A 26,560-nucleotide genomic window follows, 5' to 3' on the forward strand; every position below is an offset into this window, starting at 1 on the left:
TAGGGACCTCTGCTGAGCAAAATATCAGCCACATAAGGGTTTCCCTCCACTTTATACCCCAGAAGAAAAGGCTTTGAAGGGGCAGGATGTTCCAAAGAACAGAGGGACACCTGCAGAGCAACGCCCAGTATTGTAGTCTGTGCTGCCCTGTCAGGGGTCACTTTAGTGCTCCCTAACCTCAGGCCTTTGAAAGAGTTGCAGGTGATACTGAAAATATAAGGGGATTTGTTTGGTGAACGCGCGACCGCTGAATTACTTGATATGTTTCCCAAAATGCTGTGAGCCTTACAAAGCATTGTTTAACCTCTGTGTGGGGCACATTAGCAATGGATGTTGTAGGGAATTAATCCTTCCCAGGTCGTCCAGTAATTTTGTTTCTTTACAGACATTTGTTGACCTCCCTGAGAGAAGGAATCTTTCTACCCCCTCACCCCCCAATGTCATATGACCTCTGGTTCTGCAAAGATCCCTGCGGCCCAGTTTAACATTGTAGGGCCTGAGTCGTTAAACCTCCTGCATCTCCCATTTGCCCAGTAGCCCTGACAAAGTCCCCACAGTGAATGACAACTGTATTCAGCCTTTCCAAGAAAGCAGAAGACAAAATGGTAGCAGCTTATCTTATCAGAGTAGAGAATACTCTGACGAGAGTCCTGTGCATGAGAAAATCCTAAACCAGTCGGGTTAAGGTTGTATGTTTAGGGCGTGTGCCAAGGGCTGCGACTTCCACCCTATAAATCCCTAGATTTTGTGGGGGTCATGACTCATGAAGATTGGGCACATTGGTTCATATCTTGCGTAACCTACTTGAATGTGTGCAGTGCTGTCAGTCATTGTACAGAACACTGCTCATTGTCTCCCAGCCAGAACTATACCCTGATATTAAAAGCCCAACAAAATGTGGTAGCAAGAAATGTGTTCCTGCAAATGTGGAGTAGACTATATAAACCATGAGGTTTAAATGATGCATTGGGGTATAAAGTCATGGGGGGGGGGTTATTTGTGTTTTCTTTTTTTACAGCCTGCCAGAAGGTTGTTCATACTCAAGGAGAGTCGATCCCTAAAACTCAATTCCTGCCTATCATAATTCTAGGAAATGTGAATCTCGACAATTGGCAAACAGGATTGCATTTACGTTGTATCGTGACCTAGGTAATGGCAGGTACGCGGTTCACCAGCAGAGAGTACTGCAGCCAGAATCTGCTTTGTACCCTGGTAATGGCAAGCCTCAGAATCCACAGAAGAGAGTACTGCAGCCAACATCTGCATTCTACCCTGACCTAGGAAATGGTAAGAGTGAACATCACCAGTAGAGAGTACTGCGGCCGGCATATACATTGTATCCTACCCTAGGTGATGTCAGGCCTCCAGGTCCCCAGCAGACAGTACTGCAGCCATAATCTATAAAGTGTCCCGATATAGATAATGGCAGGCCTCAGGACCCCCAGCAGAGGAATGCAGCCAGCTTCTATATTGCATCGTGACCTCGGTAATGGCAAGCCCCAGCATCCCCCGTAAAGGGTACTACAGTCAGCATCTACATTGCATCCCGAGCACAGTAATGTCTCCAGCTGAGAATGGTGAAGATAGCCTCTACATATCATCCTAGCTAGTTAATGGCAGGTCCCAGGATTCTCAGAAGAGAGTACTGCACTCATCATCTATACTGTATCCTGACCTAGGTAATGGCAAGCTCCAGTATCTCTCCTAGAGAGCACTAGTCAGCATCTACATTGCATCCCAACATAGGTAATGGCTGGCCTGAGGATCCCCAGATGAGAGTACTACATCTAATGGGGATTGTCCCCATTGAGCCTGTGATGTATTCTAACTACAACTGTACACAGAAGGAGAGTTCCCCTCTGGAACGGCTTTTCATAGTCATGTTTAATTCTAGGGAAGTTGACCTTGAAATGTGGGTGTCGTGAAACCAATTGACAAGGAAAATAATGAATGCTCACGCTGCCTGAACATGTGGATTATCCAAAGCGGTACAGATTGGCTAGTTAGAGTTTCTAGTAGATACAACAATCACATAGTCCAGGTTTAGCATACATTTCAGTTGTGTGTCCCTAAATGTGAAGAATACCTCTGTGGGCTGTTTGCCTCTTGCTAGTTTGAAGATCATATGCAGTAATTCACAAGACTGAAACCTGAGACTCTTACAGGACTTGTGGAGTGAGGTGCCATCCTTTGGAGTCAGGCGATTAACCAGCTGAGGAGGACTGATTGCCTTGAAGCCCTGCTACAGGCTACTGCTAGCTGCGACCATACTATCGGTCCCAAGAGAATAGGAGATGTGTACATCACTGCAGCAATCTCTCTGGATAGAACATTCCGGCAATGCCCCACTGCAAAAAAGGGTACGTTCCCAGGCACAGTGCCCTTTGACACAGGAAGCAAATCTATGGTGTACAATTGAAGTTCTAAGTCATTGCCTTAGAGACGGGAAGACTGGTCATCTGATGGCCATCCTTGCAGAGGCGCCAACACTGTGCATGGCCACAGCGGAAAATCATCCCCAGAGGAGAGGGCATAGTGATCCCTGAACCTGTCTTCATATGTCCGTCACCCTACCTGCTCCATCAGAACCCAGCAATTTTGCCAGCAATATTCCCAAAAACCAATGCGGCACCCATGAGCTAGGGTGACCAGATTTCGAAAATAAAAAAACGCGACAGGCCACCGACATAGAAGTGGACTACAGCTTCAGCGGTGAAACTGTAGTCCTACTTGTATGTGGATGGCCTGTCCCATGTCATGTTGCAGCGCCTGGGGTCCCGAGGCTATTTTAAGTTTAAAAACCCATCCGGGATTTGGGGATTGGGTGGATAGCATCCCGGTTTTTGGTAAAAATCATGATATCCGGCCAAAGAACGGGATGGTATCCACCCGATCCCCAAATCCCGGGACAGGGTTTTTAAACTTTAAAAAGTCTCTGGAACCTGGGACGAAGGTACAAATACCCGGACAGTCCAGGCAAAACAGGGACGTCTGGTCACCCTACCATGAGCCCCATTGCATGAAAATCCTCGACCTCAACCAAGGAATGGACGCATTTGAGAGTTGATCGAGAATATTTTGCCCTGCAAGAGTTCACTTTAATGCTGGGGCCAATACCTGTGTGTTCTGCTTCAGTTTACGGGGACAGCCCGCTCTCTTAAATGGATACCATAACCCTTGTTGGTGCCATTCTGGGCTCCGGCATAGCTTGTGTTAGTGGTTTAGTCCCGTAGGACCTTCAAGTGAACGTACACTTGAAAAACAAATTCTTGATCTATTTCTCTATCGGTGAAAACGTTCATAATAGTTAATAAATTAACCTACCTGGAACTTGAGCCCTTCAAATGTTAACCTTCCAGCCATCACCTCTTTGTTTTTGCGTTGTCACCCCGAGTGGGACGGGTATGCCCAGACGTGGGTCCCGTGCCTGCTGGGCCTAGAGACCCAAGCTACTCCTCACTGATGAGCCCCAACAAGGGTGAAACATGTTTGGGGATGCTTGTGGTCTCGTGCAGAAGGGATGTGACCTAGCAGTTCGGGCTGGACTTCCCCTTTTGGGGTGGGGCCAAGCCTGATTTGCATATGGTCTTTCCCTTTCTGTAATGGCTTGGCAGGCGAAGAACGATGGTCTGGAGGGTTGCCCCGAGCAATGCCGTGGTTAAGATTCAGTCTAAACCTTCCAGCCATCACCTCTTGGTTTTTGCGTTGTCACCCCTAGTGGGACGGGTATGCCCAGACGTGGGTCCCGTGCCTGCTGGGCCTAAAGACCCAAGCTACTCCTCACTGATGAGCCCCAAAAAGGGTGAAACATGTTTGGGGATGCTTGTGGTCTCATGCAGAAGGGATGTGACCTAGCAGTTCGGGCTGGACTTCCCCTTTTGGGGTGGGGCCAAGCCTGATTTGCATATGGTCTTTCCCTTTCTGTAATGGCTTGGCAGGCGAAGAACAATGGTTTGGAGGATTGCCCCGAGCAATGCCTGTGGTTAAGATTCAGTCTAAACCTTCCAGCCATCACCTCTTTGTTTTTGCTTTGTCACCCCGAGTGGGACGGGTATGCCCAGACGTGGGTCCCGTGCCTGCTGGGCCTAGAGACCCAAGCTACTACTCGCTTATGAGCCCCAACAAGGGTGAAACATGTTTGGGTTTGCTTGTGGTCTCATGCAGAAGGGATGTGACCTAGCAGTTCGGGCTGGACTTCCCCTTTTGGGGTGGGGCCAAGCCTGATTTGCATATGGTCTTTCACTTTCTGAAATTGCTTGGCATGCGAAGAACGATGGTCTGGAGGGTTGCCCCGAGCAATGCCGTGGTTAAGATTCAGTCTAAACCTTCCAGCCATCACCTCTTTGTTTTTGCTTCAAATGTTAACCTACATTGCAAACTGTGACCAGCGATTTCTATTTCACCCAGAAGCAATGGCGAAGTTAACCTTCTGACTTCAGACAGGGCTTCTGTGAACCTCCCTATTAAGCTTCGCCTCTTGATATTTGCTGACACCTGCCCTACCAGTTGGTTCCTCGCATGTCACCATATGGAATATGGCGCAACGCTACCCTTCCCGTGTAGGTCATTCCTCTTCCAGAAACGCAGCATGTTTCCTTTTTGATCAAATCAAAATAACAAGACGCGTCCTCCTGTGACACTCGCGCGCGATGAAACTCGACGTGTTTCCTCCTCCTGCTGTGGAGGCTGTTTATAATGAAATAACGCAGCGTGATCCTTCTTGACGGAAAAACAGTGCACTCCTTCCTGTGGAGGTGGCCCTTGACGAAATAACGAAGATTTTCTCTTGCAGGCAGCCTCAAGGCGTTCCTTCTTGTTGACATACCGCAGTGTTTGACTTTTTGATCATATAACGCAGCGTGATCTCACTTGTGGACGTATTTCAAGGAAAAATAACGGTGTCTTGATTGAAACATCAGTGTGTTCACTGTGCATACATTAGGACTGTGTTTTTTCCCATGTAGGTCGATAGAGCTTTCAACCTTCCTGACTGCTGCCTTAATTTGTTTAATGCACACTCTTTCTCAGAGAATTTCAGAAAAAGGCACCTGAACTCTCTTCATTCCCTGTCCGCGTTAGGTAGGGGAGGATGGGGCACAAAGTTCTCCTAGCCACTAGACACATTGTGGCCAGCATAGTTGACTGATGTTGCCTAGCTCGTTGCCCCCTTTCTTCCCCAGACACATGAATCCCTCCTGATTTTGTAACCAACCCTTACAAGTCTTTGGCTCGCAGTGAGACATCCTAGTCTATAAGGTAACGCCTCAAAATGGATGGCAATGTAAAGTTCCAGCATCTAACCTGAACAAGTCTTTTAGCCTCCTGGCCAGGGGCGCTGAGTACGAGGGTGCTGCAGGGCCCGGCCTCCCCCCCGCAGAATGAAGTCTGGGCTGAGCCCCCCCAACCCCCTGGCCAGGGAGAAGAGACGCGGTATGGATGGCCCTTTGTTCCATCCATACTGTGTCTCTCTCTGGCGGCCCGGGTAAAAGCCGGGGAAAAACGATGTTTAGAAATTGTGGGACAGATGCAAAGCAAGAGTCTCTTGCTTTGCATCTGTCCATCAATTTCTAAAAATCGTTTTGGGTTGGGTATACTTCTACATCTGTGCACCGGGGTGCACAGATGTAGAGGTACACCCAACCAAAAACGATTTTTAGAAATGGAGGCACAGATGCAAAAGAAGTCTGTCCCTCAATTTCTAAAAATCGTTTTGGGTTTGGTGTATTTATATATATGGTAACCCCTGTTAGCAAGAGGAGTGCACAGATGTAGAGGTACACCCAACCCAAAACGATTTTTCGAAATGGAGGCACAGATGCAAAACAAGTCTGTCCCTCAATTTCTAAAAATCGTTTTGGGTTTGGTGTATTTGTACATCTGTGCACCCCTCTTGGCAAGAGGGGTGAACAGATGTAGAGGTACACCCAACCCAGAAGGATTTTTAGGAATGGAGGCACAGATGCAAAACAAGTCTGTCTCTCAATTTCTAAAAATCGTTTTGGGTTTGGTGTATTTGTACATCTTTGCACCCCTCTTGGCATGAGGGGTGAACAGATGTAGAGGTACACCCAACCCAGAAGGATTTTTAGAAATGGAGGTACAGATGCAAAGCGAGGGAGGCAGTAGGGAGCAGGGGCAGGGAGAGGGCAAATGAGACTGCATGTCTCTGAGTGTGCACGTGGTGGGGGTGAATGCTATGGGCGGGGAGCGGAGGTGTATGAACCAGCACTTTCTAGCAGAGCTGCCATATTTGAAATGGGGCAATGCTGGTACTCCTCAGTTAGCTCGCTATACTCTTGATGGAATAGTACTGCTGTAACAGGGCTTCTATAATTGTTGAATCTTCTCAGCGATAATACTATGCTTTTGTTGAGGCAATGCTAGTTCATCTTAGTGGGGCTGCTATACTTTTGATGGGACAACATCAGCACTTCTCAGTTGAGCTGCTACACTCTTATTGACAAGGCCCCAGCACTTCTCAACAGATGTATTTCTTTTTATTTTAATTGGTTATTTATAATGCGTGTACTACCCGGAGGTTTCTAAACGCGGACTGAGGGAGCGAACCTGTGGTGCGCAGACCGAGGGAGCGAACCTGTGTTGCGCGGACCGAGGGAGTGAACCTGTGTTGCACGGACCGAGGGATCGAACCTGTGTTGTTCTGTGTCGTCTTGCTTCCAAGGCGAGCACGTTGCCCCTGAGCTATCCTTACGATACTGTAAAGATCTGAAGTACATTTAATGATACAGTACCAGAACTATCGAGCAAGTCTGTCATCATCAGAATAAGTCAACACTGTAGTGGTTATACAAGAGCTCATATATTTAAAGGGATGGAATTACTCAGAATGTAGCAGCATTACTCAATAACCCAAAGTTCTTAAGCATAGTTAATGTGAAAATACTACACTTCTCACCGTTGGAACAGTACTGCCACTTCTCACAGAGGCTTCTACACCTTTTATGGGGCAGCACTGATCCAGCCTACTGTTCACATTCTCAGAATTGTCATTTCTCAGCAGGACTGCAACACTATACCATTGTGTTCTGTATGTTGAGTGCTTCTTCACCACCAATGTGGATTCATGGCTCTCTCCCAGTGTCTAAATAGTAGATCTGTCTACATTCAATTGGCAACAGGCATGTCTGGAGCTGCCTGCTGTCCATAAACTGCCTCTCAGGATGTTTGGAGCTGTGATGGGGCAAGGGATAGAAGGCTCGAGCCTGTCGGATAGCAGAATCAGCAGGGTCTTAAACCGTGCTCAGTCCTTCTGCAGGGGCACTGGGGAAAAATGAGCATGATCCCACATACAGGGGGTTGTTACCCCTTTATCTCTCCTGAATTAAAGAATGAGCTCTCTCAAACACAAGTTATCAACCCTGCACAGACATTGAATGAATATGGTATGGATCTATAGATCGAGAAAACTGGAGTGACAATTCAGAGTGTTTTAAAAGAAATATAATTGTCTTCCCAGATGGCAGACTGACTCAATTAATATACATGGGGTCACTGAGATGACCAAGAGTGAAACTGTACATTCAGTTGTGAGATTACCAGCAACGGTTGATACTATGCTCCAACGAGTGAGGTGCCCACTCAATATATCACACGGTTTATAGGTATGAGACCCATCCTGAATGCTTGCCCAAAGAGCCTTGGCCAGAGTTTCACACTGAAGAAGTGAGCATGTGATCCGGGGTCTGCAGCCCACACACATGCAGGGGATTCCCTTGCTCCCACTTGCGAGATATGCACCAAATTAGTGAGATTGTGCTCCAAGGTAGAAGGCACACGCACAGTCTTTGCTCTGACGTTTGACACACTCACAGGATGGGACGGCATTTTGTTCTCCCATCCTAGTTGTGTTACTCTGCCTTTTGAGGGCTACTATAACCTGGATGATTATAGAGGGGTGGAGCAGGGGCAGTGATGGCCTACTGGAATGCAACTCGAAGGCTTAAATCTCCTTTTTACTTGACTTTAGTATATGCAGTACATGCTAGCCAATGTTTCCACTGTTGTGCGCTGCGCGCGCCTCCACCCCCCCACGCGCCGTTGCACCATGCATATTTGTAGTCTTATAACTGCCAGTGATGTCACTTCCTGTATTTGGGCCCTTCCCGGGAAATTCATAAATCGGCTCCCCTGCTCCTGACTACCCTAAACGAATATTATAACAGTTCCAAGGATTTACCTCAAAGCTAAAGTTTACTCCTAAGGTGTAACTGTATTCTAACATTAAAAAACAGTATTCTTGCAACATTTAAAATCGGGTCCTTTCTTCAGGCCTTTTTGCATGCACCGTGCTTGTCAAGGCCTCTTAAAGTTTTTAGGTTTTATGGTTTTCTGCTTGGCAGGCTTTCCCTGAGCCTGTTCTACCTTACCTGTAGACCTTCGGAGCCCTTGGCCTCTTTAGGGCTTCACTGTGGGTCCCTCCTGGACCTTAGGTGTCTCAGGATTCACAACAGGTCATTCTGTTAGCCCTTTGGGGTTTCAGGGTATAAAGGGTGCCCCATTCAAGGTCCTTTTCTTGCTGATATTCTCTGGCCTGCTGCCACAGGTCTGGGTCCTTATCTCTCCTTCCCCAGACCTCACTGATGGAAAGCTTCACGCTCCGACTCTCAGTTCCCCAATGATTTGAAAGGTGTTCTTGTATCTCTCTGGTCAGCTTTCCTTCCCGGAGATTCCAGGAATTATCAGCACTCCCCCGTCTCTCATTCCAGTCTCTCTGGGCTTGCACAGCCTTCCTCCAGCCACCAGTCTTTCTAGTACTCCTCTCTCCTGCAATCTCCCCTTCCATCATGGCAGACTTAGATGGACGATGGAGAGTCGGTTCTGGTTGTGGATTCAGGGATGATTGGTAGGATATGCATAGCAGTGGCTGGTGTCAGAAGAGACTATGGAAAGGGTGTTGGGAAGCAGTCTCTGTGAGAGATTGTAGGGGGACAATCGCTAGAGCAGGGGATGGAAATGGCTGCGGGGACCCTTAGAGATATATTGATGTACATTTCTGCCTGGGTGGAAAATGAGGCTGAATGTGATGGAGACTCAGGACGCATGTGGGGCTCACAACGATGGTCTTTAGGCAGCTATGGAAGAAGAGATGAAGTCTATGGAGCAGAAGACCTCGGATAAGGAGGCGCAGTGGGGTGAGGAGCAGGCAGCTGTGTACTCGCAGATGAAGGATTGGGAGGAAGATCAGGATACTCCATCGGCTGTTAAGGATAGGGGAAATGCTGGCACAGGACTCCCAGACCAAATGGTCAGGTGGCCTCCCCACCTTCCCCCATGTAGTCCTGTTCCGGGGTAGGGCAGTATTGCAATCTACTTTGGGGAGGACTGATTATTGGGAAGCATGCAGTATGCCATTGACACGCAGCAGAAAATACGATAGGCAGGGCCAGAGATCAAAGAGTGGTGCACTGGGAAAGAAAGTCAAGCAAAACCACATATCTCGGAAGGATAGCTCAGGGGCAACGTGCTCACCTTGGAAGCAAGACGACACGGAGCACCACAAGTTCGATCCCCGGGTCCGTGCTTGGAAACCTCTGGCCATGCATCCATGACTCTGCAAAGATGACAGAAACGCAACTGGTAACATATCCTAGGTTGTTGCAAATCCAACACATGATCATAAACATCACAACGACAGTCAGATCTCTGTGGGACATCTGAAAGAATTGCATGAGTGGCAATCCTCTATGAGAGAGCTAGACAATGGCCGATGTGTCCCTGCATTCAGATACAGCAGAAAACATTGAGGTAGAGGCTGGGAGTTGTGGGAAAGCTGAAACACCTGAGCAGCTGCCACAGCACGGTCTTCGAGCCAGAAATATTGAAGAAGTGCCTCTTCTCTCCCAACAAACTGTGGAAGCTGTGCTATGCCTTGGGTGAGACTGAAGATTTTAGGGAGAGGATCTGTGCTTTAAGGGAGCTGGAACAATTGTGGTAGTGGCTCAGTGCTGTGAGAGAGCTAGAAAAACGGAGGCGGTGGTCTTGCTCAGTGGAATAGTCAGAAACATTTAAAGGAGTAGCTTTGCTCTGTGAAAGAGTCGGAACATCTGGTGGAGAGGCTATGTGCTGTAGTAGAGTTAAAAAACTGAGAGAATTGAGGTATGCTGAACAAAAGATAGAAACATTGATGGAGTTGATCCACACTGTGGCAGAGCTTCAAAAAGTTTATGTTGTGGGGAGCCATAAAAACGGAGGTAGTGTCACAATCTATGAAGAACCTGAAATAATTGAGTCAGTGGCTCTCAACTTGTCTGCACATGACAGCAAGTGTTCATCATTCATGATCAGAATATGGATATTATGCCATAATCTGCTTGGACATGGTGACAGTTAATTACATTTTTGTTTTTACATGGTACTAAGAGAGACATTCCCAGTGGTCAGACACAGTATCCCCAGCGGCACTATATTTTCTTTTGCACTGTACACTAGCAGAGTGCCAGTGTAGGCTTTAAATGCCCAATTGGACAAGTGTTGCGGGCCACAAAGGCAGACTCCGTATTCAGCCAAAAATATAGTGGCTCATCATACGTTCCCAGCTGGCATATCTCAAGCAGACATCCATCCACCATCCATGTAGTTGTGGCCTGCTAATCTTTATTTTTGTAGACCCAGACACACACAACATACCAGACTGGGAGGGGAGTGAGGGGGGGAGCCTGACTCACAATCACTTTTGACTGCCTCCAGAGCATATCGTAGCATTGCTCCTGAGATTGAGTCAACGATAGGCAAAAAAACGAAGGCCCTGCCTTTTGATGTTTTTGTTAGCTACGGTAGAATGTCCACAGGCTTCATGGAGTTGATAGGTTCGAATTATTCTTGTTACTCTTCATCGGATTCGCTATCCTTATCAGATTCAGGCTCACTTTCTGGAGATTCCTATCCAGCCTTCTTCAGAAAGTAAATGGGGCTCTCTATTAACCCTATTTTCAGGATGTTGCTGCATGTAGGAACGGTCTACACTGTCTAACAACAGATCTGAGTTGCTTAATGGGTACATTGATTAGAGCGTCTTCCTGCTAGGCTGCCATCTTCGCCATTTAATACACAATCAGTAGTCCGCCTTGTTCTATAAAAGCAAACGCTTCATTTGATTAAATCCAGTGCTTTCTTAAGACTCATCTACCTCACCCTCTGCACTACCAATGTGAGACCACCAGCTGGTTTGGGCAGGTGCAAAGTTATCCCTTCTTAAGTCCCTCTACTGCCACAACATATGTGGACCTTATTTTATGATCAAACAATGGTTTTTCTTCCAAAACCTGGTCACCTTCTGGTATCAAGCCTGAGCTCTCAAGCTTTACTCTGTAGAAGGAAGATTGGATAGTATATGCAGGCCTCCAGATAAGGTGCGTACTCGGCCTTTTTACACATGAAAATCTTGCAAACACGAAAGCTTTAATATTTTCCTGTGTACATTTACACACAAGTTTAGAGCAGAGGGCAGTGAAAAGCTCAGGTTACTTGACAGAAACTAGAATGCTTCTTTTGATTTTTATCTACATGGATTTGATTGCAAGCCATGGAGAAAAGCCTCTGAAATAGAATATATTTCTCTGAAGCCTTTCAAAAAAAGAAACTGCACACTGATAGAGGAATGGTTTCTTTTCAATCAGCTTCTGCTGTGTTGATGCTCATGGAGCAAACAGAAGCATTGTGCATATTTATTTTCCTAGCATTTTAGGATTGTATAATTAATAAGATGGAAAACTAAGTTGCAGTTGAGAATTTTTTAACAAATTATGCTTTTTTCCAGTTAAAGCAAACCAGGATTGCATAATTGTATCTTTCAGAGTTCCTGTGCTGTGTGCATAATCATGCGGAGGCAGATAATGTGTACTCCTATAATTTAATTTACACTCGAATTTAACAACAGTATGTAAAATGATGAGTATGCACGGTCTAGCTTACATACATTCAAACTTGCAGTCAGTGGGTTAGCATACTATAAATGGTCAGTGACAGCAGAGTATCTGCTCAAGGGTGAGTGATTGTCATTACACCATTGACAGGTGTTCTAGCCTCTCGAACCTTCAACACTACAATTAAAACATCCAAAACCTGACACTCCAGGAAGTGCAGGCACTGGTCAAAAACAAACATGAAATTTACATTTGTAATTGAAATAGCAACTCAGCAAAGCCTGTCCCTGTGATAATCCAGATAGGTATTTAACTTTATGTAGCACTTCATACAAAGTTCATCCAACATCTAGGCACTGTGATTAGTATACCCCAGTCGATACTAACAACCTCTGACGGATGTTAGCCAATAAGATACCTCAGTCAGCTGAACGCTTGTTGCTGCAATCTGTGCGTGATCTGGTTGCAGGTTCGAGTCCTGGCAAGGCCATCTCAGCATTTCCTCCTTCCGAGGTTGATAAAGGAGTACAGACACCGGTTTGGTGATAATTGTGATAAATATGTTCTATGTAAAGCACTTTGCCAAATCACTAAATAAATAACCATTTGAACATGAGACTAGATATAGAATTTAGCATGGAGTCCTTGCCTCCCTGCACTGTTGTATCATAACATTGGCATACCATTCGGTAGTAATAGCTCTAGGAAATGAGGAGTTGCATTAAACATCAAAAGTCAATTCTGCTGTCGAACCTCAAAACACACAATACAATTCATGTTTGTTTTACTATGTAATTGGCTAGGTCTTTGTGTTTTCAACATTTAAATATATACAGGAGAGATCAAATGGCCAGAACTTAGAGAAATAATGAAAGGTGTATTCTGTCACAATGCAGAACGCTGCCGCACGGTAATGATTTCCAGAAACTTTTTGCACACATTGGCTGGATGTCACATACATTTTACTCTCTTGCAAAGGCGAAAAGTCATTTATACTCTCTTGAAATCACATTTACTCTCAAAGTTTACAAATGGGGAGTAAAATAATACCACCTCAAAATCTTATCTGGAGCACTAAGTATATGTATATATGTATTTATATTCAGGGAAAATTCTTTACTTACAGGGACATTAAGGTGAGCAATATATTGTAAGAAAACCTTAGACATTCAGGGAAAAAACTTTAGTTGCAGTGGCGTTACGGTGAACATATAACACAACAAAACCCCTGAAATTCGGCAGACAATTCATGCAAAGCAACCTTAAATTTACACCCCCTGTTGCGCAGCGTATGGCCACAATGATGACATCCCAGATTACATCACTGATGACATAACTGTTGACATCATATTTGACATCACAGTATATGACATCACTGATTACGTCACTGATGGCATCACTGATTCCACTAGACATAACATCATATATGACTTGGCTTATAAAAGCTTTGATTATATAAATAACATTTTAAAATTGTATTACTATTTTGTTTAACATAAAATACATATACATCATATCAAATGACATTATTTTCTGCAAGTATTGTAAGGTACATTTTATTCAGCTGTAATGTATTTAAATGTGTATGGTCTACAGTTTGAATTACACACAAAAGTGAATATATTAAAAAATAGGATACTATTTAAAGAATCTTCTCCTTTTCTAAGTTATGTGTTTTAGTTTAATATTATTTTATAAATCATGTAGAGAAGAAAAGCGGAAGGTAATAGGAATCTACTTACATGTTTACAAGTAAATATTGAATTAAAAAACTTAATTTCTTTTCAAGATATAGCTAAATCTGTAGTAATAATAATTTCTTCATAGTACCCATGTTTAGAACTCTTACAATATATCCCATTACGTACACGTTTTTCGTTTCATAACACTTCTCATCTCATTTTGAAAATCAGACAAGCGTGGCTGAGGAGTACGTGGTTTAAATCAGAAACTCAGGCTACTCTTATAAATCAACCTATGGAAGAGTCACACCAATTTGGCACACAGATCGATGAAGCACTAGTATGGGCTAAAAAAAGATCATGACACCCTATAGCTGATAGGTCAGATCTCCGGGAGATCGGTTTAGACCAATAGGTTCCCGGCAAATAGAGGGCCCTTTCAGCAAGCGCCTTATACACACCCAGGTACACTTCAAACCCAGGCACGTTCCAACCGGTTCATGGGTTCTCAGTCACAACAGACCATATGCCCTGCACCCTCAGAAAATATACCCCCACATGAGAGTCGTCCCTCACCCAGAAACAATGGCTCAAGTATTCAGGTCCTCTGCCATGCATCCGCAGTAGGGGGACACATAAAATCATTCACCCACGCATGGGAGGGCATAACATCACATCAGTGGTTGTGAGACACAGATCCCAGGGGCACTGCATCAACCTACTGAAGCCTCCTCCTAGCCTATCACAGCGGGAAAGTAAAATGACAACCAAACACAAGAAACTATCACAGAAGGAGATTGACGCATTGCACCTGTAACTACCAGATCAGGTAAACAAGGGCATTTATTTTCTCTATTTCTTTAGTCCCCAAAAAGGGCAAAACAGAAAGGCCAGTACTAGAGTTGCACCCAGTAAACAAGCATGTAAAACCACAAAAAATTCGAAATGACCACCTTGCAGAGGGTAATTCCATTATTAAAGAAATGAATATTCATTATCACACTAGACATGGAAGATGCATACTTTCATATATTCATGTTCCCCAGTTCCAGAAGATTCCTAAAATTCAAGGTAGAGAAGAAACACGAATGTTCATGAAAATTCTCGCAGTCGTGGCAGCTCACTTACGCAGAGAGAAAATACCAGTCTATCCCTATCTAGACAATTGGCTCATAATGGGCAAGACCCTGCACTCATGCCTAGAGCACACACAAAGAGCGGTACATCTTTTCTACACACTAGGCTTGCTCATCAACGAAACAAAATGAAGCGTAGTACCTTCACAAAAGAAACCGTTCCTGGGTTTGTTTGTTTGTTTGTTTGTTTGTTTGTTTGTTTGTTTGTTTGTTAGTTTATTTATTTCTAATGTGCACCAAACCCAAAGGTAACAGAGCGCAGCAGTAAGAAAATGCAAAGCTTACAAGGTTACAAATAGGTCACAGTTAGATAAATATAATTACAGGTATGATTACAGTAGAAATATATATACAAATGTACAGGTTATAGAAAGGTTATACTCCACATTGCAATATAATGAGAGGATAGGCAGAGGCAGCCTAGATAAGGATGATATAGTAGTACATACTAATGGTCAGTCGATTTGAGGAGGTTGATATAGTTCTTTCTGAGGTGAAGGTATAGTTGATCTGCTCTAAGCTAGTGTGGCAGGGAGTTCCAAAGTTTGGAAGCCTTCACGGGAAAGCTATTACCGCCAATCTTGGTGATTCTGAATCTCGGTACCACGAGGCAATTGGCATTACCGGCTCCTGTCGGTCTGATAGACGTTCTTCTATTTAGTCTGCCTACGAGGTAGCTAGGGGCAGCATTGTTTAATGCTTTGTGGGTCAGGGAGACCATTTTTAGAGAAATGTTATTGTGGCTGGAGAGCCATTTGTATTGGCGTCTGGTAGTAGAGATATGTTCTTTTTTATTTATGCCAAGTGCAGTTCTTAAGGCGTTATTTTGAAGAGTTTGTAGCCTCTGGATAATAGCTTTATTGGCGTCACTGTATAGAGCATTGCAGTAATCTAGCATAGAGAGTATTAATGCTCTAGCCAGAATCATGCAGCTGTCATTTGAAAGGAATGGCTTGCCTGCCCTAATAAGCTTACAAGTGTAAGCGGTGGTGGATGCCAGGGATTTCACTTGTTTGTTAAAGGACATGGTCGAATCAAGGTAAAAGCCAAGGGTTTCTACCTCCTTGGATACCCTAATGATGATTCCATCGATGGTGAATGAAGAATATTCATGGCCTAGTTTATTAAAGTTAGAGTGGGTATCCAAGATTATCAACTCCATCTTATCATCATTCAGGCATAGACCGTGAGTGGCCATACATGCCTGGAGGATGAGATACACTCAATTCACCAACTCTAAGTCCTTGCCATAATCCCCAGAAAGAGGGAGGAGAATCTGAGTGGCACCTGGATAGTTAGTGTAGGTGATACCCAGAAGGTCCAGATCATCGAACAAGGGTTTGGTGAATATATTATATAAGGTAGGGGAGACACAGGAGCCCTGGGGTACACCGCACGTGATAGGGGCAGGGTCCGCCGCTGCCGATGGGGAGAAGACCCTCATGGTTCTCTCACTCAGGTACGAATCTATCCAATTAATGGCCACTGTGGAAAAGTGAGCTGCTGAGTCCATGTGAATACATAGGACCTTGTGATCCACTAATATAATGTGGGTGCCATAACAGACTCAGAGAAAGCACTGGCGTATCCAACAGAGGAAAGAGTGGTGCCAAATACCACATAGGAGAAAAGATAATAGTACGGAACCATGCGCACACTACAGCAGTGGCTCTCGGGCCAGCAGGGGCACTCGGGACAGTGTTTCAGACAGAAAGCGATTGGGACTATCTAGTGGTTATAACAATGATTTCAAAAAGTCACTGCAATGGTGAACAACGGAAAACCTGTTAAAAGACAGACCATTCAGACAACCTCAATCCAAATAACACTGACCACAGATGCCTCACTCCTGGCGTGGGGAGCACATTGCCGAGAATTAACAGCCCATGGGGCATGGTCAAAAGAAGAGAGCAAATACCACATAAACATACTGGAATTCCTAGCCATCAGGATGGCGTTACTATCTTTTCAGACAGGGTTAAACAACAACAGTGCTTTGGTCAACCCAGAAAACACCATGCCAAAATGTCCTGCATAACCTAATAGGGGTGGGGGGGACACACTCCATAGATCTGTCCAGATTAGCACAAGTCATGTGGAATTGGTGCACCAAAAGAGGCCTATGCATCCAAGCACACTGTGTTCCTAGGGAAAACAATTGCCTAGCGTACAACCTAAGTGGGGTGTTACAGCAATTTCACAAGTGGGAGTTAAACACAGAGACACTAAAACAGATCTTCAAACAATTGTGTCACACCACAGTAGACTTATTTGCAACAACACAGAACAAGAAAAGATCCACCTTTTTATCCAGGTACCTAGAGAAAGGGTCATTAGGGAATGCACTATAGATGAACTAGTCATGGACATCCTCTTACACTTTTCCCCTGCCCACACTGCTACGCAAGGTTATAGACAATTATTACAACCAACTCACCATGATTCTAATCACACCAATCTGATGCAACAGACATGGAATATACATATCCTGAAAATTGCCATGAATCCCCCAATAACATTACAGAGCAGAAACAACTTACTAACAAAACCTCAAGGACAACTAACACATACTCGCCTGCATACTTTGAATTTATCAGCGTGGCTCCTGAAATCATAGAGTTCGGCACTTAAAACACTCAAGCAGATGCATGCAGATTACATCATTAAAGCACTATGTTGCTTTCTCAAAGCTAGGTCCATGCTCAATAAATACCATAAAAATACTACTAATTATAGTGATAATAATAATAATAATAATAATAATAATAATAATAATAATAATAATAATAATAATAATAATAATAATACATGAAAATTGTAAAGGAGGCAAGAAAACACAAAACAAGACATTGCTATTCCAATAAATGGAAGTGATTTGTCATTTGGTGCAAGGCCATCAAAGGTTCACTATCATATAGTAATATTTAGTAATATATCGATTACATTTGCTTTTTTCGGCCTGGTGTACAACTCTATCAAGGCACAACTTGCAGCATATTGGACTTCACAATTTAGGACATCCTGCTGGAAAGTACCAGTGGTTAAAGCATTCATGGAAGGGTTAAACCACATGCACCCACCAGTGGCGCACCCAGTACCAGGGTTGGACCTGAATACAGTACTTAGGGACTCATGACAACACCATCTAAATCTATGCACAAGGTTTCTCTAAGAGATCTGACTTATAAAGTGGCTTTCCTAATATCATTCACATCCATTAGAAGAGTAAGTGAACTCCAAGCACTATCGGTTACAGAACCATTCATAGCCATAAACAAATACAAGTTAGTTCTAAGAAAACACCCACGGTTCTCACCAAAAAAGATATCCAAATTCCATGTAAACCAATCAATTGAAATTCCTGGAGGAGAAAAAGCATTATGCACCATACAAGGGCGCAGTGATGTTCTATCTTAAGAAAACAAATACGGAAGATGTGCCAGTTCTTTGTCTCTTTTGCAGCAGGCTGAGAGGGGGATCCCGTTACTATGGCCACCATCTCAAGATGGATCACAAAATGTATCCAGCTTTGCATTAAGCTGGCACATAAAAACACTTCTACTTACACCAAGAGTTCACTGCACACGCAGCACCATGGCAACCTTAGCTTTCATGGCTAATGTATCTTTAGAAGCGATTTGTAAGGCTTCAACATGGAGCACAACACATACTTTTACACAACACTATTGTGTAAACACACAAGCTAGAGCATATTCACAAGTGGGACAGGCAGTTCTAAAACACTTATTTTCTTCTGTTACTATCTTCTCACCCTCCACCTGCTCCAGACACTGCTGGCTAATCTATGCATAGCATGGGAATCTAAGCAGATTCAAGCGCTTCAGAAGACAAATATGACTTACACAGAAATCGTCGTTCTGTAGCTTGTATATGCTTAGAATCAAATGTGCCCACCCTACTTCCCCCAAGGGAGAAGTGGCACAGTGGGTGCAAAAAACATTACTCAGTTGCAGTAAAAATAACATACTAAGGGCAGGGACAAACAATCTGAGGACGTCAACGGGTGAAGGATTGTGGGTGCTTGTACACATAGGATAGGGATAGTGTTACATGAACGCCCTTGTCGACGCCCAGTTTATATTATTGAAAAAAAAAGATGAGAATTCCTTTCTAAATAAAAGAAAATAGATGATTTCTTCCGATGAACATCATAGGCAAGTGTTCTGCAATATGTGGCTGTTTAGATGTTTTGGACTACAGCTCCCATGACCTGATTGGGTGGGGCTGATCGGAGTTTTAGCTAAAACATATGGAGAGCCAAATGTTACATAATCCCTGCTCAAGGCAACAATAACTATCATGATAGACTCTACATGAGCAGAAGAATAAGAAATATTATGGCAGATCAGGTTCTGTAGTGGCAACTCTCTTGGCGAACTTGCTTGGAACCACGCCATTTAGGCAGAGTGTGTAGTTCAGAGGTTAAGGGTCTACATAGCAAGACATAAACATGTAAATGCAGGGATTCAAATATGCATTCTCAGTACATTTACAGGGTTTAGTTAGGTACTACAACCACCTATTGAAATGATTCAGATCTATGGACAAAACTAGGGAGAGTGTGTTGGCTGTCCAGAAGGCTGTAATGATCTTATTAAGACATACAATATGTTCTCAAAACTGTAGAAACTAACAGGTCATGTAAAATGGGGTAGCTTGCAGATCCCCGATTACTGAGGCAGCTGAAATGCTCAGGAGGGACTTCTAGACATACTGGGATACCAGTATCTGCTGTGCAGCACCAAACCTTGACATGGTGGGCAGCATATAGGTAAAAATGATCCTTTTCCCCACAAGAACCTCATACAATGTGGCTGGTCCAACCAGGTCCACATGTTGGGCAACTGTCAGGGTGAAAGAAGCTCGCATGAATCATTAAAAAGAGATACCCAGGGTCAAACAACATGTGAGGGTGGCTTTTCTGTGGGTTTGCCTTTTTCAGAAGGGGAGGGATGCAGGTTCATTGCTCTTGAATGGGGGGGGGCTGCAGATGGGCACGTCAAGGGGTGCCACTGCTATCCCAAAGCAGGTAATCAGAAGTATCTGAATCAGAAATACCTTTCATAGGGCAAAATATTGGCCCTTCGTTTTTGAGGTAGGCCCCTTCTGGATTTTGGTGAATGGGCGGGCAGAAGAACCTCTTCATGTGTAGGCTGCCTAGAGGGCATTTTCTGCTTTGAAGCTCTGGTCACCCACCACTGGAGGAATGACTATGTCCCATTTCCAGCCAAAGACTGCATGTAGTGGCACATCCACAGGGTATGTGACTGCCAATCACTTTGCAGCTTCACTGACTGGACACATCTCCTTCACTCCGGGGGTCTCCTAATGGCGGACATGTGTTATGCTGTCATCTGCCATTCTGGCTCACTGGAGTTTCCAGTGGAACTTGTGAATTCTTCACGTTGCAGCTTGGTGAGTCCTAGTTCAGCCATTTGATTGACAAAGTAGCAGAACCAAAGACTGGTTAAGGAGGTGCCAAATTCCTCGTGGATGTGACTGGTTGAGAAGTTGGATTCTGGCACTACCCGCCAGTGTAAGCTTTTCCATTGATATGTGATGGAATTTGAATCGGTAGCAATGCCACAACCAGAGTTCATTCAGTGCAAGTTAAAATCAGACTTGCAGTGGGAGTAATGTTTACATACAATCACTAAATTCCAATGTTGTTATGTTATGTTATGTTATTTTGCATTTATATAGCGCCTTATATACCATTGGTATGGTCTGAAGGCGCTGGTAGGTTGAACGCCCTTGGGAACCGAAGTTCAGGTCAGTAGAGAGAGTAGAGAGAGTCCAAAAGTGCGTGTGCGCACCAGGTATGTGTGCAGCTGGTGCGGAATTCGTGTGGTAGCTGCTTCTTAGCGGTAGGTGTGGTGGTTGAGAGATCAGGAGTATGTGTTCGCTCTGGCAGAATTTATCCAGACCGAGTGTGGCTGCGTTAGGCCTGAGGTGAACGCGTGGCTGGGGGGTGTGAAACCAGCAGTGTTTACTTAGAGTGATGGGGAGTAAGCGGGAGATGTAGATAACAGAACAGTTATACCGAATGGTGTCATAATATCTCTGTGTTCTAGATGAGTGGTGGTGTAAGGGAGAGAGTAAGCGTGGGGTGTGGTATGATGTATGTTTTCAAGTGTTTCCTTCATTCCAAAGCATATTAAGTATGTCACGCTGTTACGTGCGGGCAGGTCCGTCTATGCATTTTTGTTCATTTCAGATGTTCGATTGTAACAGGGCCAGGTAAGGTATCATTCTCTAGAATACATCTCTTTCATAAAACGTTTATAAAGAATCAAATTGGTTGTTTTTATACATGCTACTAAAAGCGCACAGCATTTGTTTGGCATAAGAGTGCAAGTTGAGACACATAAAAACTGGACATGTTGAGTGAAATATGTAGGCAGCCTACAGGCCTGATCACGAGTTTGGTGGTATCCCTGCTGGGATACCACCCAACCTTCGTAGCGTTAGCGCCCACCCATCTGGCATTATTACCGCCGGATCACGTGTTGGGCGCTTACTGTTATTCCCCTTTGGACCCAATGGGAATTTTTCGGTGCAATGACCGCATGGTAATACCGCCGGTGGTTATTGCCCCGAAAATGGGCATTTTTCCGGCTATGAGCTGGGGGTGAACACGCCAGACTCGATATTGGGCGGATCCTTAAATGCGGCAGTAATACCATTACCATCTCATTTAAGGGCTACTGCCCAACTCATGATCAGGCCATAGTGAGTAAAATATAATGGTGTTATTACTTATTTACACCGCACTACTCAACAGCCACACAGGCATCCTGCACTATCCATAATGCCATTCTCCCTCTTTCTGACCGGTCACCGACACTGCCAGATCTGCAGCCTGTGCATTGGCACAGCACTCTCTCATTCACTTATATAAAAAGATCTCTTTCCTTTTCAGCCTGTGAGTGCAACCTCCACTCCCACCGGTGCCGCTTCAACATGGAACTCTACAAGATCTCGGGCCGCAAAAGCGGTGGTGTGTGTTCCAACTGTCGGCACAACACAGCAGGCCGGCACTGCCACTACTGTAAGCAAGGCTTCAAACGGGATCTTGCCAAGCCCATCACTAGCCGCAAGGCCTGCAAGCGTGAGTATCTCCCTTCACTCGTGAATGCGTACCATAAAAACACAGGGGAGGTTAGGTCACTTAAGCGATAGTGATGAGTAAGTCTGTTCAGCAGCAGGTTTACTTCAGCCATAGGTATGTCTCTGTGGATGTTGCTATGAACACGTCACTTTGTTGTTTACCTCCGGCCTGAGTGTCTTTCTCCAGCAGCAGGTGGTGGTGTGGAGTGTTTTAGAGAAAATAGGTGGTCGCTAATGCTTGGCAGTGGGTGGGGCTTTTGTGTGGCAGTAGAACTATGTATTACACAAGCTCGGTGGTAATGTGCAACTGTTTCCACAGGTGGGAACACCAAACCAATGGAAGCCTCTGTTCTCCTATGGGCACATTCAGGTCTCCTTAAGACTTACACCATGTGTGGGTGTTTCAGGGAACAGGTACAGTCCTTGGGCAGGGATGCACAGCATTCCCTTCTCCAGAGTGGACACCACATGCACCCCCTCCACTCAGCGGAGACATGGCTGCATGGGAAGAAAACAAGTGGTCAATGTGCTTTTTGGAGAGGCTGCTTTCTGTAATGCCTTTTGGACCAAGGATTATTGGTCAGTGGAACCATTCACCATCCACCCAGTTATGCAGTACATGTTATATAATATGGTAATTTGTGTCTAAAGCTGAAAAAAAGAAGCAATAAGCCCTGAGACCGGGGTGCATTACTGCATCAGGTAATGTCCTGGAGCCCATAGTTACAGGCCCGAGTGAAGCGAGGGCCTCAACGAAGGCCCCGGCATTACCTGACACAGTAATTAATGCTCCACCGTCGATGGGCTTAGTGTTATTAGTATCCCGACTCGTTAGACCAGTGTACTAATAGTTGTTTTTTTTTGCTTGCGTGACGCACTGGCGAACAGGTGAAGGAACTACATGTAGTCCCTTCTACCTTTTCATGGCGGCCATTTAAAAGATAGAAAAAAAAGTTAACAAAAAAATGGCTGCCATGCAATGGGAGAAGGGACTACATGTAGTTCCTTCTCCCATTCCATGGCGGCTGAAAAAGATATGCTGGTTGGGGAAACAGGAAAGAAACTTTCGGGATGCGGCGCAGAAACCCGCTGAGGTAGGGCATTCACAGGCTTGTAACACCCGCACTGCAGCCAATCGTGGGTGTTGTAACAATGAGAAAACTGCCTTCAAAGATCTCAAACGCCTTTCGCATAGCAATTACTGTCTGTGACAGAACCCTTTGTCACAATACACAAAAACAAGGTGGTCTTAAGAACACACCCACAATTCTCACCTAAATACATTTGAAAGATTCATGCCAACCAATCAATTGAACTGCCAGCTTTCTTTCACCACTCTAGGAAATAGAACAGTTCTTTGTTTCCTCAGCAGCCAGGAGAGAAGGGGACCTGTCTCAAAGGCTACTATCTCTAGATGGGTCATAAGATACATCCAGCACTTTTACACACTGTCAAAGAAGACACTGCCATTTACGCCTAAAACATACTCCACACGTGGTTCAGGGGCTAGGTAAGCATTCATTGCTAATGTGCACTAGAAGCTGTCTTCAAGGCTGCCACATGATCTTCAGTACACACCTTCACACAACATTATTGTATTGACAATCAGGCCTGGAATGACTCACAGGTGGGACAAGCAGTGCTAAAACATATGTGTGTCTCAATTCCTTCTATCAGCCCACCACCTTCTTCTGGTACTGTTTGCTAGTCTATGCAAAGAATATGATTCTAAGCAGATCCACAAGCCTCTGAAAATAAACTTTACATACCTGTTATCGTGTTTCTGATGCTTGTATCTGCTCAGATTTACATGTGCCCACCTATCCTCTCCTCGTTGCGAGTAGAACCACCATAGACAACATGTTTTTTACGTGAGATTTTTTCAAACAATTCTTCCCATTTACACTTGACTATACACTACACAAAACCTCAGGTCAAAAAAAGAACAAGCTGAGGACCTCGATGAGTGAGGGATCATGGGTAGAGTACAGGTCACAGTATGGATAGAATTGCAGGAACGCCCAACCGAAGTCCCTATTCAAAATCGAAAATAAATCATGTAATACTCTGCACCAACCTCTTAATGTCAGCCTGTGCAAAGCATGTGAATCTAAGCAGATACAAGCATCAGAAAGACGATTACAGGTATGTAATGTTTGTCATCAATCTTCAGATACAGGCACGTGTGTGAGTCTGTTTCTTAATTCACAGGGAATGTGGCCATCTCAGCCAGGTTTTCCATTACTCACCACTGTAATGATTGTAGGCACTTTGTTTCTCTGATACTGATGTGAGATTTTGCTGGATGTCCAAAGGATTTCCCTATGAATATGCTAGTTATTACACTCTAAGGCCTCCATTATCCAAGTGTTTGGGAACCTGTGTGAAAAGGGTCCCTGGAAATATTACACATACCTATGCTTGCAGCATAATGCTATGGAGGTCAGGGGGGCGGGGGGTTGGTGCCCATGAGTCTCTTGTTTTTGCTGGTACTGAGACAGATAGGTTATGCAAATAGTGTTTCCACTGCATTTGTTAGGATCACAGATTCTTTGTGAATCAGACTCTATGGGCCTGATTCATAAAAGGAATTTCGTGGAGAACATCAGAAGATGCCCAGAGTATCTCAGGATTGCTCCTTCTGCCTCAACCCGATTCACAAAGCCAAAGCTTTTGCAAATCCTGAGCTAACTCTAACATCTCAGAGATGTCCTTGAGAGCATCTTTGTGAATTGCATGTGTGTATGACCATTGCCGCTTTGCCCTAAGCATCTCGAGATTTTGCCACAGGTTTTTCATGAAGATGCAAGGTTCCTGGGGCAAATCTGAGATGTTCAAGGGAGTTCTATATTTGCTCCCGTTTTAGGCTCTGTGAATCAGGTACAGGTTAGCATGTGCAAGCCGGAGCTGCTCAGCATCTCCTGTTTTTCTCAGGTGCAAATATAATCAGGCCCTATGTATTTACCTCTATATATCATAGAAATATCAACATTAATTTGCCCTTGTAAGGACCAGTGGAAACTAGTGTCAAGTTCGCCCAACTATTGTTTCCCGTATGTAGCAGTATCGCTCCTTACCTCTCAACTTTTGGGGCTCAAAAGGTGGGTGCAATAAAGGAGTTTTGAACGGTGATTCCTTTGAAATCAATGGAGGTGAATAATTTAAACTAGGGTAGTGAAGTTTGGCTAGAGGGCCATGTCACTGAAGTCCATGGAAAATATGTGTATTGTTCGTGGGGACAATATGATTCCAATGGATCTGATAGACTGAAACGATCGGAAGTTAAAAGTCATGGGACCCTCTTCCTGAAGGTATATTACAGAAATATCTATCTCAAAACGATCCCCCCAAAGCTTGCAATATTTCTCAACTCCCTAGAGCACCACCAGTATCCTGCTAATGGTAATAGGAATATTGCTCTGTTTTGAGTTGTCTTCTGCTTTCCTTTACAGCATGCCAGTGCCATCCTATCGGAGCCTTCACGGGCATGTGTAACCAGACGACGGGCCAGTGCCAGTGCAAGAGTGGCGTGACGGGCCTGACCTGCAACCGGTGTGCTCAGGGGTACCAGCAAAGTCGCTCGCCACACATCCCCTGTGTCCGTGAGTAATGACGCCCCTTTGCCAGTTATCAAATTCTGACAGAAGTATGGCTCTGCTCAGCTTCCATCCTGCACAGGGCCGAACATGTTCTTGGACCTCTCATTCCACACAGGTCCATCGTTAATATCATTGACAGACTTGCCCCATGTTGTGATGTCAGAGCAGGCTACTAGATGACTAGTTGGGAGACACATTCCCATAACTTTGTGCCGGTCCAGTATGGCATCCAAATGCACCTCATGGACTCCATGTCAACATTAATACAGGAATACTGACCTGCCCACAAAAATCATGTATAATTAACACAAGAATGCTCCACCTACATGAAGCTTGGCACTGCTGCAAGGTCTATTTTTTGTAAACCACCCCAACCCTCCCCCGCCACGCTTTCCACTCCCCCACATGTCCCTTAACTTGCCCTCGATAGGCTGGGAGGGCCAACTTACAAAATGAAAGTAATGGACCCTGGATTTCTTGTGCTGCTACAGTATAGTTATTGATTAATAATCGTGCTTTCCAGAGTTTTGTCATGAAATTATGTTAATAGGTGATTTAGAATCGGTCAGCTGACACGTGTTTCAACCCATCCGGTACTTTTTCAAGGCTGTAGGCTTTGGGGACTACCCCCGTTCATATAAGTATTTGTTTAGATTTGGGGCTCACAAGCTTAAACAATATATCATTTTATTGCAATTCCTCAAAAGTGCGGAATTGTCAAACTACCCTGATAATATATTGTTACAGGTGCATGTTGATCAAAAAGAATTTGATTATAGCTTTCATTGTCCTCATCCTGAGTGGGAAATGACAGTGGCAGCATGTAAGGGTGTGTGATCCTAAACCAGGTGGTCTGCAACCTGTGGCTTTCCAGGTCTTGTGCCTACAACTCCCATGATCACTACACATGGTGCCATGTCTGCTAGTGCTGATGGGAGCTGTTGTCGAAATGATTTGGACAGCCAAAGGTTGCAGACGCCGGACACATCTCATTGAGGGTTTCAACCTGAATCCAGTGAAATGAAATGTAAAGTCACATACGGTCATCTGCACGGGTCACTATTTCACATGGCAGGCCATGTTATGCTGCCCATCCTCCCGTTTATTATCACTCACCATTCTCAGCTCCT

The 26,560-nt window shown here is 44.6% G+C and overlaps 1 protein-coding gene across 4 annotated transcripts in view; it reads left to right on the forward strand.

Moving 5' to 3' along the window:
* The window catches only part of NTN5 (netrin 5), a 307,918-nt gene that overhangs the window by 252,658 nt on the left and 28,700 nt on the right, over positions 1–26,560 (forward strand). For all 4 annotated transcript variants that reach the window (XM_069607029.1, XM_069607028.1, XM_069607027.1 and 1 more), the window contains 2 exons: positions 21,644–21,832; positions 25,284–25,433. In XM_069607029.1, coding sequence (XP_069463130.1) covers positions 21,644–21,832; positions 25,284–25,433 — 339 coding nt within the window. The remainder of the gene's footprint in view (positions 1–21,643; positions 21,833–25,283; positions 25,434–26,560) is intronic.

Source organism: Ambystoma mexicanum, chromosome 1p, assembly GCF_040938575.1.
Source record: "Ambystoma mexicanum isolate Mex_15411 chromosome 1p, UKY_AmexF1_1, whole genome shotgun sequence".
NCBI lineage: Eukaryota > Metazoa > Chordata > Amphibia > Caudata > Ambystomatidae > Ambystoma > Ambystoma mexicanum.